Below are 13,957 nucleotides of genomic sequence, written 5' to 3'. Positions count from 1 at the left end.
ATACACACATGCACTGTAAGTGTGCACAAAGACAACAGACCACTGTTATGTAATCCACCAGTTCCACTCCCCCACTGAGAGACTTAGTCTCAACTCCAAAACAGAGTCATCAGTCTTCATATGGCGCTGTCTTTTCCATAGGAACATACTTCTGGATTATTTGAGCTCTTTTCCTGAAGATGTTTGTCTGTGACTGGCTTCAATTTTAAATGCTAAATTTTTTTTTTTTGGCACAAAGAAAAATCAATTAGCTTGTTGTGATGTTTCTGGATTTAAAAGAAAAAGTCAACTACTCTGCATTTTCTACTGTTAATTCCCCTCTCGCCATGTTTGTTTCTTTCCTCTGTGAGCATTGAGTGAATGGAGACCGTGGCAACAGATTTCTCTTTCAGCCGTCTCCAGAGAACACCTGGCGCGGCTCCTGACAGCCACATTTTTGGCCCGGCGCTCCAGTCACAGAGGGACGGAGCGGAGGAAAGGTTAGAAGAGGTGTAGGAGGAGGGCAGAAGCATGTGGCTGATGTTGGTAAACAGTATCCGGCCTTGTCCCTGCAGTCGTGGCAGGCAGTGCACAACACCAAAGATATCAGAGGCCGGGGCCACACACAGACCACAACAAAAGGTAGACACACATATTTGCATTCATGCACACACAAGCTCGTGCACGCGGGCAGGAATACACAGACAACTAACAGACAAATAAAAGACTAGCTCTCGTGTCTGCTACTCAGCAGCTGCTTCAGTTTCCATGGCAACATGCTGAACAATGTAGTGGGAAGAGCTGTGTTGCTTCAAGAGGGAAATAGAGAAGTGTGTGTGTGTGGAGATGTGTGCGTGGCTCACTTGAAGTGTGTATGGGTGTGTGGGTGGGTGTGAGAGGCTATAGAGGCGGCTGTAGCCGCAGGGTGCTGAGACAGAGAGAATTCAGAAGACACTCTTTTTCTTTGTCAGGACCAGTCTTTGAGAGGAACAAAACAAATACAGAAACGTGGGGCCAAATGTGGAAATATGAAAGGATGAGAGGGTGAAAGGTGATATTTACACATTTTTTTCTCCCAACAAAAAGTCTACAAAACTCTAGGTGATGATTTCATGAATTCTATTTATTTTTCCAAAAAAATGAGGTATTTCAAAGTGCTATGAGTTGCAGCACTAAATGTACATTTTTAAAAATTAAAAGAAGAAAACGTTTTATATCAGTTTACCCAGTTCTATGCACCCAATAGTTACAAACATAAACAAAAAAGGGGGAAACAAAACCAATAAAAAAAGAGTCCAGGTATTTGAGGATGGGACAAATTTGTTGTACAAAAGAATTATCAGAGATATGAGAGAAAAAGATAAACTGATATCTAGCAGAAACTCATTTTCATACGAAAATATAAGTATTAAATTTAGTATGTATCAAGTTCACACTAAAAGCATAAACATGGGAAGAATTAGTAATAGGGTAGAATACAAAAAGAGAGAAAAAAAAGTTATATTACAAAGTTTTATGACCTTCAGAATTGAGGCCTTACAGTACTTTTAAATGTATATAAACTTCCAGTCTATTGGCAGCTTCCTGACTTGTATATTCATATATATAAAAAAGTAAAAACAGGGACAAACTCTTACAAAACAAGGCAGATATGAATGTATTTTGTCTGTACACTGTTATATACAAAAGTGTCGGGTAGCAAGGTGCACAGTTATACATCCACTGACTTGGTTTTGAGCACCAGTGTGAGGAGTGAGACAAAGACAACCTGTAGTGGCATTGCTTCTGTGACCCATAATGCCTCAGTCATAAAAGTCTTTGCAGTGGTGAAGGCAAAATAAGTGTGCACCGCTTCTTGTATATGAAGTCTCCAAGCAAAGTGCCCTCTAACACACATCCCTGTACGGAATCGAAAAAATTCCAGGCTGGTGTCACAGTGAGTACAAAATAAAAAACAAATAGAAATGATATAAAAAGCAGGCGAAAGGTCGCCTGAAAAAGCATCACCTATTTTTCCCCGTCCATTCTCTTTTAATCGTTCCTCGATGTGACTGGATTGTAAAGTAAAACCCTAAACATTCTTAATGTCAACAAATGTGCAAAAAAAGTGGCGGCAGTGAAAGTCCAGGTAAACCCACCAGAAACCCCCCTTTTCCCTTTACCCACCCCCCTCCTCCTCCAGCTGTTGACATTTCTGCATCAAGATCCTCTGACGTCTGTTTGAGTGTGCAACAGTTGTGTGGGCCTCTGTGCCTGTCCTTTGGGATGTAAGCCTGTCATATTTCAGACTGACTTGAGGCAGGAGTTGTAGGTGGGTGGGGTCATCCGGGGTGTATGTGAGTGTTTCGTTGTTGTGGCTGATGTCTGTTAGCGAGTCCTAGCCTGCTCCAGTCTGCGCATCAGCTGCTGCCTGCGAGACTGGAGTCTGTCCTTCTCCTGCTGCAGCCTCAGCTCCTCCACCTCTAGTGAACTCACATACTCTGTGGCTTTCTTTAGGATCAGCACCTTTGCCGCCTTCTCGTTGTGTGCCAGCTCTGGCACATGGTCACGCAGAGTAAGGAAACTGGAACGAAGGTCATTGCGGCGCTGGCGCTCCAGGATGTTGTGGTTTCGTCGGCGCTCACTGTCCTCGGAGTCAGAACTGCCTCGTGGGCTGCTGTCGCCACTGTTGCTGCGCTTGTTTCGTGACCCAGATGTGCTGCTTACTGAACTGTAGGATGAGGAGGAACACGAGGAGGCTGTTCTAGTTGGAGGCCGCGGTGTGTCTGACGTCTTTGCTTTCTTTGGAGGTGGGAGAGGGTCATCATCTGAGGCATACGGTGACGGGGCTGCATAGTTGTGTTGCTGCTGGTGGACAGAGCTTCTCTTCAGAATGAGCTCCTGAGGGGCTCGGCTGCTGAACCGGCTCACCAGGCTGGTTCCTCTTGCATCTTGGCTTTTCAGATGAACTGAAGCTGCTGATTGCATTGATGCTTTATTGACTGTGGAGCGCCTTTTCTCCACTGTAACAACATCTATCTCTTCTTCTTCCTCCTCTTCCTCCTCCTCCTCCTCTTCGTCATCTTCATCATCTTCCTCTTCATCATCATCGTCCTCCTCTGTGAAATAGAGAGTAAAGAAAATGCTCAAACACAGCAGCAGGTAACAGGTATTCAGATGAGTGTGGGAGGGAATGTTGCTTGGTGCTGTTTGTTTAGGCAGAAACCTCTTAGAGACCGTCAGTCACTTCCCACCAGCTCTGCAGGCATTGGCATGTTCAGTATGAGTATAGTGGAGACATGTTGGATTTCTACTCTCTATTGCAATTCTTTTCTTCAAAGGCTTTCCCAAAAATCCTCTGGTTAGATGGAAAACGCCTGCTTTTACGCCCAGTCCCACAGAGTGTGTCAACAAGGACAGCCGGTACTTCGAATTTAATTTGACCTCCTATGACGCTTCTGCAGAGCTGAAAGTGATAAGAGCAGCTGCAGCTTATCATCTCTGACTTTTGAAGGTGAGAGGAAGTGACCAATCCTGAGGCTTAGAGAGTGAGACCCAGTTAAAATGCCTTTGTGATAATAGCTCTCATTATCAGCTCTGCGGCATCTGAAGAGTGTGGCATTTTACAGCTTATGCTAACCTACTTCAGACACCTCTGCGCCATGATGCTGTCTCAACCCTGACGCTAATCGCGCCCACTGTCTGCTGCTGACACCAAAACAAAGCTGGGCACAGCTGGCTGGAGGACGGGGGTGTGGCGACCACATGTGACGCCAGGATTTAGTTCTTTGGTTTTTCCACTCCCAAAAGGCAGCAGTCGTTTGGAGGCTGGAAAAAAAGCTCTTCAAGGACTTTTTTCTTTTTTTTCTTTTTTTTGGGGGTGGGGGGCGGCAGTACTGCCGTGCAGAGCCCCAGGACTGGAGCTGCGCCAAGAAGACAGCTGTCCAGATGGAGGCTTGTTCAAGGCGTCATTTCTTGATACTCGCAACAAAAAGAGACAAACTTTGCCAAACTGAAGGCTTTGCTGTTTCACGGCTTTAAAAACACGCTGATAAGGAGCTGCGAGTGTTTGTTTGGGGACGCATGAGCAGTAATAGCCGCTATGGTGGAGGATGTTTCAGGGAAGCAATTCCCGACATCTGATTACCTATTCATTATGTGTGGTCTGTGTTTTGTTGTGTTTAGATGTAATACTTTTATTTTACTAGCTCACTGTCTAAAATAAAGTGTAAATTTTGTCAGCCACCGTGCGCAAACTGGCCCTCAACCCATGCGTAAAAGAGCCTTCATGGCAACATGATGAAGCGAACATTTTATCAGCTCACGGCATGACTGAAGACCCTTTCATCCCCTTCAGTTTGGCCGGCGTGTGTGTCTGTGTGAGTGTGTTGTGTCTTTTTGTTTGGCTCAGATGCCAGCTGAGTTCAGTAAGGCGCACAATTCCCCATTTTACTGCCATCTGCCGGATGAAGAGCCCACTGATTACATAAAGCAGTTCACTGTGTCACTACTACCGTGTGTGCGCGCGCGGGAGCAAGTGTGTGTGTGTTTGTGCGTGTAACGGGTTAATCCATTGGTCATATGAACAAGCTCCAGACACTGTGACAAGATAGGATGCAGATCTCACACGTGAGCGCAGCCAGAAGAAGAAAGGGGGGCGTGATAGTCAGAGTGATGGAACTTCTGATCCATATTTATCCGAAAATATTTAAAAATGATTAGACTGTCATTAAACAAAAATGCTTTTTGACTTTCTTTTCATCCTTACCTGAGTCACTGTGTGCGCTCGCGGTGATTGCGGCAATCATAACGGTCCCAGGTGTGTCCCTGCTGCTGTTCTTCTTGTTGACAGGGAAGGGGAACACTACTGTGGGGTCCACACACTCAGACACCGGGCTGCCCCTCGCCTCCTCCTGCGCCTTGATGTACACGTTCCTCCCGCCCGTTGAAGACGTAGAAATCACCTTGCCCAGCTTCTCCGTGACCACCCTTTCCAGTTTTTCCCTGGCAGAGAAGCCGCTCCACATACAGTCCTGTAAAATGATGCTGTTGGGGTTTGTATCCAAAACGGACCCAAACAGGTCTCCATCCTCCGATGCTCCCCAAATATCGTCCTCGGGCAGGAACAGCAGTTCGGAAGCCCAGTCCAGCGGGTCCCCCAATCCAAAGCCAAGCGGATCTGCTTCCGGAGAGCCGATCACCGGCTCTCCCTGTAGCGCTGCGCGGCTTGGAGAGAGGGGCGGAGTGGGCAACAACTCGAATTTCTTCCAGATGTCCTCCCCCGGTGGTGCAGAGTCAGGACCACAGAAGTAGAAGTCGTCCTCGTCCGGGTAGAAACACGGTTGCAAGTAGTCAAACTCCAAATCGGAGTTTTTACTCGTACTCGCCGGCATTCTCTCCCACAAAAACCTACCAAGAGACAAAAGACAGCTGTTAGTGCGCGCTGGAGAAGGAGCGTCTCTGTCCTTCCGCGCTCCTCTATATGTCGCACCTGAAAACTGCGCTGCAGAAAGTCAAAGCCCACACACAGTGTGCCACACCAAATTTTACCTCGTCTGAGATTGAAAGCAGCACACGCGCAAATCTCAGACAAGGCTGTGCGTAAATGTGACCGTGACGCGCAAACTACAAGCCAAAGGACTCGGTGCAGCACTTCTTTCTCAGGTAGACTCTAAATGCATATTTACTTGAAAATCAAATAAACAGCATTACCTATCACACCGCTTATGCATTCTGTAAATAAGGCGAGACATAATTAGGCAGGACAGAGTAAGACACTCACCACGTCCTAACTTGGGACGGAGACGCAAACCAAATTTTCTTTTATCTCAGTCAGTAATACAAACACTAGATTCGGAGAAGTCATCCACTTTGGGAGCTCAGACGGTCCTCTGACACACATAGTGGCTGGTCGCAGAGTGTTATTCCTTTACTTCTGCAGGATGAAGGTAAGCTCCTCCCACAGAGGCTGGCGGGGTGGCGCCTACAGACGGGCTTTTTCGGATGTGATGAGGCGCGGGAGACAAGCTGGCTGGAAAAGCTTTCTTTCAAGGTGAATGAAAAAAAAAAAAAAACAGCGATTTAGGAGAGCAACACAGGAAGAGGTTTCTTTGGAAACAAAGAGAAGAGTTGAAAAAAAACTAGAAATAAAGGATGGAACTAAAATTAATTAATTAATAGACTCAGAGAGAAGGTTTTATGTGCCTAATGGGGTGTCAAAGCCAGGTCCATCAAAGAATTAGCAGAAACGTCAGTAATCCGATTGTACAGAATTACTTTTGAGATTGCTTAAGAGCACTACAGCAGGTTGATCAAACATGTGAGGCATTTTAGCAATGCATTCTTATCAAATTATATAAAAAATGTTTTTCATTAAATATTTTTTTAAGGATTTGACTTGCATTTCCAAAAACAACAACATTTGACTATTTTTTTTAAATCCCACTTTAGAGCTTTTTCAGTTTATATCAATATTGTACTGTTATATTGATAAACATTTGACAGAGCACCCCCCCTCTGACCTCTTACTCTCCAATTGAGCTCCCAAATGTTCTCTTTTGTTTGAGGACCACCAGCATCCCTAGATTAGAGACAAAGTAGAACTCAGAGGTGCCCCCCAGTGGGCATGCGCAACACAGCAGCTTGAAAAATGATGAAGCGAACAGGGGGGGACAAAGAGATGGAAACGGAGGATCTATTTTCTCTTGAAACTCCCCACTCTCTCCAAAAATATTTATTTAATATCGTATCAAAATAGAAGAAGAAGAAAAAAAAACAATAATAATAAACGGCAGCCTGGATGTGAGGAAGCCATGCAAGACGGGGAGCTTTCAGCTGCCTCCGGGATCAAACAGGATCCAAGAGAAAAGCCTTATTACGTAACCGCCAGCGGTGGTTGTAGCCTGGAGTCATTCCCATTCCCTTTTCTAATGAGTGCTTGGGAGGAACTGTGCATCTGTAATTACGCACAGGCGCACACACAGCCCTGATATTTGCTCTCTGCAGGGGGAAACGTTTTGAACACACTTTCCAGTTGCAGGAATAACTATTTTAAAGCCAATAAATAACAGAAAATTACCATTTTAAAACGTATCAACTTTTTATACATGCATTTATAAGTATATTTCTCTTTTTTTGCAGGATAATTCAACTTATTCAAGTGGAGTTTAAACAAAAGCCAGTAAATTGAGAATCTGCAGCTGCTTGGTCCACAGAGTAGGAGTGGCAGGGAGTTTTTCTGGGACTTTCTATGGTGAGCTCCCAGAGACATGGAGAGACGTCTCTTCAGTTAGAAACTCCCCACAGGCTCTTACATGTATAATTCTTTAACTTTTTCTCAAGCTACTGTTAAGTTCTGACCCTCCAGCAACAACGGGATGTGAAAAAAAGATTAAACCAGCTAATTTTGCCATCTGAAAGCTGCTGATTAAAGCAAGAGATTGTTCACATAAAAAGGTAGTGATGGGTCCACACTAGTCCATTCAGAGTTCTTTTTCTTTTCTCTGAAAGGTATAGTGACTTTTAGGTAAAAAATAAAAAGTCCCATAAGTTGGTCGAAACAAATCTTGACATCCTTGTCTGAGGTGAAGCAGGCGTGCTTCTGTTCTTGTTGTTATGACAGTTATGTTCCCCCACCACTAGAAACCTCTGGACCAGCACATGGATGGTTAAGCAATTAGGCCAGTTTTGATAAAAGATTCATAAGTCACCACAGCGGATAGAGCAAACACAAGCATGTTGTGGGTGAAATCTGTGGCAGAAGCATCGGGATGGACGGTGCTGGGTCAGGCGGCACGCACATCATCATACTGAGTTTGACTGGTGCGCACGCATAAGTGAGGCACCGATGTCATGTTTTATTCAGGGGAAACAATCAGTGCCGCAGACGACCTGAATTATGCAGCACGGTCTCTAAATGCATTCGTCTTAAGTCACCTGTGATGTTCAGATGCAGCAAATGTGGCTGAAAGTAGATGCAGATGCAGTTCATGGTTCATTGTGATGTTTGCAAACACTGACACCCTTCATTCTGTCTTCCTGTAAACTCTGATTCACCAGCAGGATGTTTTAGGGGGCAAAATCCATTCAAGGAGGAAAATAAATATCAGAGTTCATGAGTTTTTTTATTATTCTGGTAATCCTTTTTTATCAAGCAATGTTGTAACTAAAAACTTAACTTGTGTTTACAATCAAAATAAATAATTAGAAACATCTTCAGTTGCAGATGATCATGATTTATGATTTATGAAATGCAAGTAAAAAAATCTTTCGAAAAATCAAAATTGTTGTTTGTTTAACGCTCAAATTTAAGTTCATGGGGGTGTAACAATGAAGCGATTAACATATTAACCGATTTCCTGCGATCCAACCAGATCGATCTGTCTGAGGCAAGTTGTTAATCAAATCAAAACGACCTATCCCATCAGAAAATCATTTCAGAATGATATAATCGATCATAAGTGATTTTGAAAAATACCTTTTGGATTCAAATATGGTAAGTTTATTTTTACTTTAAGATTAAAATAACCATCAAAGCGGACAACACACATGTGATAGCAGCAAAGCCATCATTCCAGTCCAATACGTGGAAAAAATTTGAATTTAGCAAAGACATATGACCATACAGTGTGCTAGAATGTTCTATTAATGTTCCGTTTTGGATTATTTTGACGTGGAAAAACAACAGTGGGCTGAACATTAAACTAAAACAGGAATCAATTTGCCATTAATTCATGTTGACTTGTTTTTTTGTGAACATATTTAATTTACTCTTCATTATCTTGCAAGACAAACAAGGACTCCGGAAAACGTCACCTGCACTGTTCAGTACACTGGTATTTATCTCTGAGTCAAACTGGTTGAGTTTTTGGCTAAATATGTCCTGGATTGATTTTAGGTCAGTGAATCGGATCGTTCAAATTGAACCAATATCGATAATGAATTGGAGTGGCAACCACAAATTAAGATATGAATCAAACTGTTGTTGAAATGAATTGTTACACCCCTGTAAGATTACCATATTTGTTCCAAAACACAATATAATATTCATGTCCTGCCACAAACTTAGTTGTTTTTACATTTTCAAAATACAGGCATTGAGAATGGTTGCTTTTAAGAATAAATAAATGATTAGATTTGTCCTTTGGCTAATTTTCCCTTTTTGCAACATATTTTCCTTTTGACCTCCACTCTTCTGGAAAAAACCAAAATGATTGCACCATCAGCAGCAGTTTAATGAAGTGAGCAAATGCAAAGGCGGGCTTTTCGCTGTCTTAACAGAAAAGACAAAAAATGCAGTCATTTTAGTGGAAATGATCCTTACTTCCAATTTTTTAATGCATAAATGCAAATACATGATGGTTATAATAAGTCCTCTAATTGAAAGTATCCATATACACTTAAAAAAAACTTTTGCTTGACTTTTTTCTGTCAAAACTTTTTCTCTTTTTTCTTTTTCTCCTCGTTTTCAAAAAGTGTTTTCAAGAATTCAAAATGTCTGAGTGTATTTAGTGGAGTCAAACATTTTTCAGGATCAAAGCTTAAGGAAAACCTTCTATAAATCATGCACTGTCCATACCTGAACAACAGTTAGTCTAAGGCCTTAAGTCTCCTTTTCTTTAATCATGTCAAGTCAAATTCCACAGTGGCATCTTCTTCTCAAACAAACCTTCATCTTTATCGACATACTCAAACAAACCGTTTCCATGAAAAGATCATGTTTGCCCATTATCCACCCCATTGCATTTCAGTTCCAGCAAATCCTCTACCCCTTAGACCACATATTTAGGCCACCGCCCACCTCTCTTGTCGTTTGCTCACCCCAAACTAGCTTATTGTCATCCCCAATCAACACCTTTGTCAGGAAGTCGAGCACAAGCCTAATGTCAACTTTAACATTTAAAATCAGACTGTGGTAAATTTGCAAGAAGACTTTATGCAAATGCAACTTACTTTTTAAAAATGTTTTAATAGTATCAGTCATGGATGTTCTTATCCTGTTTCTGCATATCAATCAGACTAAGCAGAAATTGACTGTTAGAAATCTAATCATTTGGGAGCCTTGGGTGATGAGTCAGGAAATAAAGCTACTCTCTCTCTGTGAACGCTGCTACCGCATGTGACTTCATTGAGATTCTCAATGAGGATTTGTTGAGGGGAAAAAAAGGAGCAGGTCCTAACAGAGCCCAAAAGGAATTTATGCTCTGAAAAGTTTAACTGAAAATCCCTGGCCCAACAAAAAAAAAAAACATTAAACGTCTTAAAATTTAGGAAAAAAATGTTATTGACACCTGGGAACTTTTTTTTTCTTGTTTGGAAAGAATAATCTTGTTCAGGAAGTGTTCTGACCTTTAGATATTGGAGTCCTGAAAGCATGTCTGCATGACGGAAGTGACTCGTGCCTTGTTAGATCTTGCCCGTAAACTGTGTAAGTATGCCCACAGTTCTAAATGTACAATTAAAATGGCATATCAGATGATTAATGGAGCGCATAAATATCGCTTTTTCCAGAATCCCCAGCGGCGTTCGTTACACCGTGATTCATGTTATGAAGCAAAAATGACTCAGGGATTTGTTTTACACGGTCAAAATTTAAGATAAAAGCTGCTTTCTTGTTAGAACTTTATGCCAACCAAGATGTACTTTGCTAGACTGGTTTCATTCGTGACAGTTGTGAAAGAAGCACACGCTGTGCACAATAACTTTATTTTCATAACAGTGGACTGGGATAGGAATGCGTTAAGAGATTTCATGCAAGTGATAACCAGGAACCTATTACGTGTGGGATGCTTTTTAGATATGGACAGATAGGCATGTTGTCTCATCCTTCCGTTAAAAGGAAAGTAGATATTAAAAATTGATAATTGCGCTGGGCGACAAACATCCAGCACACTGCTGCAGATAGTAGGTATTAGGCTCATCTACTTCCAGTGCTTTGCTTGTTTTTTTCATATTGATCTTTTGCAGCTCTTGCAGTGTGAAATTAGAGGTAATCATGCACCACTGTTGTTGTATGGATCACATTATCAGTTATGGATCAAGCCATGACCATGAATCAATCAGCTTGGCCCAGAAGGTGAGCATCGTCACGAGTTCTGGCGTCCAACCTAAAAATCAATTCCACAATGAATTCGACAACATCACCAATGCAGATCCAACGAAACAGAAAACTCCCCCAGAACACAGCTGGCTGGACCCCATCTCACTGAAATATGCACCACAACCCCACTCCACCCATTTTGTAAAAACCTCCACAGACTCGCCTTGGGAGGAACGTCTGTTTAAAGTGTTGCTCGTAAATTCCGTGTTGTCTTGACAGCTTTATAGGTCCATTGTTGCCCTTTGTGAAGAAAGAGTGGCTTTGGTGAATTTCTGCAGTTGTGAATCAGGGGAAGGGTCGCTTTTTTTAACCAGACGTTAAACAGACAGGACCACGGGGCGTCAACTAACCCTTAACTGATAAGAAAATACATCCCTAATTATGCAAAGGACTGATCCTTATTTGTTTTAAGTGGGGATCCTTTTCTGTCCCCAAAGTTCACCTCATGTTTTTCATGCAAAAAGCCTTTTAACTGAACAGATTGATACAAAGCAAATATTTAAGATAATATTATCAAAACTGTGCCACACTTTTAAATGATTTAGTCTGTTAAAAAGATGATAACTGTCTGGTTTTCTGCGACAAAGTTTCTGCTGAGGGACGCTAGTTCATTAGAAATTTGCCTTTGAGTTGTGGGCTGGACTGTTATCAACTATTTGTCAAGCTGCATTTTTTTTGTCCTGATTCACAGTAATTTGAATAAAGAAACATGCAAAAATGCAAATTATAACGTAATTTTCTTAACGTAAGTACCTCAGAAAACAGACACACACCATTGGAAAAATGCCAAAAAAGAACATATTAAAAACACCAAAAATATTATTTTCACTTGAGTGGGTCTTTAAACATAATTTAGCTTATTCTTTGGCTTTGATTTGTGATTCAGAGCTGAACTCAGTAGGTCTGTATTTGTCTTGAGTTTCAATATGCTTGCAATATCTGTGTAAAAAGTCACACATATTTTGGGAAATGTGCACGTGCATGTTGTGCTGCATGACACCAAAGAGCAGCAGCTGCCTTGAAAGTGACACATCTGTTTTGAGGCTGCAGGTGACTTCCCTTGTCTTGTTGCTGCAGCTGCTGGCAGGTTTTGATTGGAGGGCTGATAATGGATGACACCAAACTCATGTTGTGTAATCGCATTTCTTTCATGATCGGTGGCTTAAGATAAACAGCCAGTGTGAGTTAGAAACATACGCTAAGTGTCTTGTTTAGTGATGAACATGATGTACACTCTGATAGCAGACGTCTTTGGATTTGCCTCACACTGTGTCTGAAACTAAGATCTTCTGCAGCACCCATTTCCAAGACCTGCCTTTTGTCTGTTTTTTTTTTTTTTTTCATTTTTTCTTTCACTTCCACACCATATTATTTTATTCACAGATAACCTGCTGAACCAAACAATCCCCAGGCCCTGGTGAACCCAGCTTAGCCCTTTTGGAGTTCAATGAGCTCTTTTTCATGTTCCCCTCCTCCTCCCTCAACCCGTCTTTATCTCCCTGCATTTGTTTTGATCCTCTGGGGTCATTAGCCAGACTAAATGTTTGTCCGTGCACAAAGGGAGATGGTTAATATGTTTCAACGCATCCATTTGTCAGCTCTCTTGTCTCTGGCTGCACCGTGTGTGAAAGAGGAGTTTAGCTTCTCAACTGGCATTTCAAGACTTACAAGCATTTCAACACCTCCGGCAAGTCCTCTGTGTGTTTGTACATGTGCATTTTACGTGAATGCGTGTGTCTAAATGCATTCCTCCCTCAGGGTTGGGTTCCCAGCCTCCTGGTCGATACATCACCCCTGAGATCATCAATGTGCAGTTTTCGAGGAGAAAAAAAAAAAGGGAGCATTCACTTCCTTTCAAACATGTTGAGTCCCGTCAGTCTGCTCCAGGCAGATTAGAATGACTTACGTGAAATAGAAGAAAAGTTGAGAGGAGGGAAAAAATGGATAAGTGTCATTTGCATAGAAATGAGGAAGAATAAAAGTGCAGTTAGTTTTAGGCAAATTTTTGTGTTGACATGAGGTGAAGTGGGTCTAACTTTTTTTAATGATGGTATTAGTGACTTGTTGATCTCTGGCTTAAACAGGAAGTCAGCAGTCTGAAAAATGGCTGTCCTAACAGAGTTTAGCTATCAGTGGTCAAAGGATCCATTTGTCTTTGCGATGAGTGATTCTTTCCTCCTGTGCTGGATGGAGCCTCGTGTTCCGTCCAGAGCTCATAATTTCAGAGCACACATGTGTTGCTTCAACAGTTAAGAACAAAGTTTTTATGGATGTTGAATGCCAGTTGACATTTACTTAAGTTCTGAACTTTGTACCCATGGCGGACCCAAATCTTGATAAAAGAAATGAAAATAGAAAAGAATTTCAAACTGGAGGCTTCAGGTAGAATTCTACAAAGGAAAATCTTCAGATAGACATAACAAGTAAAGTAAAGTTTTTTGATTTTATGTATTTATTTATTTTTGAAGCAGGCTATCACAACACAGCTTTAATCAACACATATCGCAACTTGCAGAAGTTCATCAGAAATTCACCTCTATGTTGTTAGCAGGACTGTAAACCCTTTCGTCATTTCCCATCATCCCTTTATTTACACTTTCTCCTGCTACTTTACAGCCCCTCACAACCTCAACCTAACATTACCATCACAACAAAAACGAGGAGCAGTTTTTAAGCTAAACAGTTTGGAGCGAGATGCCAGCTCGGTCGAGGAAGAGGAAAACGTAAATGGATCTATTCGTCTGCAAGTGGATGCATCAGAATGGAGTGGAGCAGGAAGCTTGTGGCCTGCCGACTGAGGCAGCTGCATCATACTTCAACCTCAGAAGCCGCAGGCCCGAAAGAGTCAATGTACACAGGACACGCTTCCCCAACAGCTTCTTCCCAGCTGGAGTCAGAATA

General features: G+C 42.1%; 1 protein-coding gene across 1 annotated transcript; it reads right to left on the bottom strand.

Annotated features, from left to right (window-relative positions):
* Positions 1-1,081: 1,081 nt before the first annotated feature.
* mycn (MYCN proto-oncogene, bHLH transcription factor) lies at positions 1,082-5,997 on the bottom strand. Its single transcript, XM_011491592.2, has 3 exons — positions 5,741-5,997; positions 4,727-5,367; positions 1,082-3,077 (listed from the first exon to the last, which is right to left on the bottom strand). Exons 2-3 carry the CDS (start codon positions 5,349-5,351, stop codon positions 2,347-2,349), a joined length of 1,356 nt encoding a protein of 451 aa, XP_011489894.1. The 5' UTR covers positions 5,352-5,367; positions 5,741-5,997; the 3' UTR covers positions 1,082-2,346.
* Positions 5,998-13,957: the final 7,960 nt, after the last annotated feature.

The sequence above is a fragment of the Oryzias latipes genome, chromosome 24 (assembly GCF_002234675.1).
Source record: "Oryzias latipes chromosome 24, ASM223467v1".
In the NCBI taxonomy this organism is placed as follows: Eukaryota; Metazoa; Chordata; class Actinopteri; order Beloniformes; family Adrianichthyidae; genus Oryzias; species Oryzias latipes.
The sequence above is the reverse complement of the archived record's forward strand: the minus strand, read 5'-3'. Positions and strand labels throughout refer to the sequence as shown.

Coding starts and splice junctions, on each gene's coding strand:
- mycn (XM_011491592.2), bottom strand. CDS start 5,351: ATGCCGGCGAGTACGAGTAAAAACTCCGATTTGGAGTTTGACTACTTG. Junction 3,078..4,726: donor GAGCGCACACAGTGACTCAG/GTAAGGATGAAA, acceptor TCTATTTCACAG/AGGAGGACGATGATGATGAA.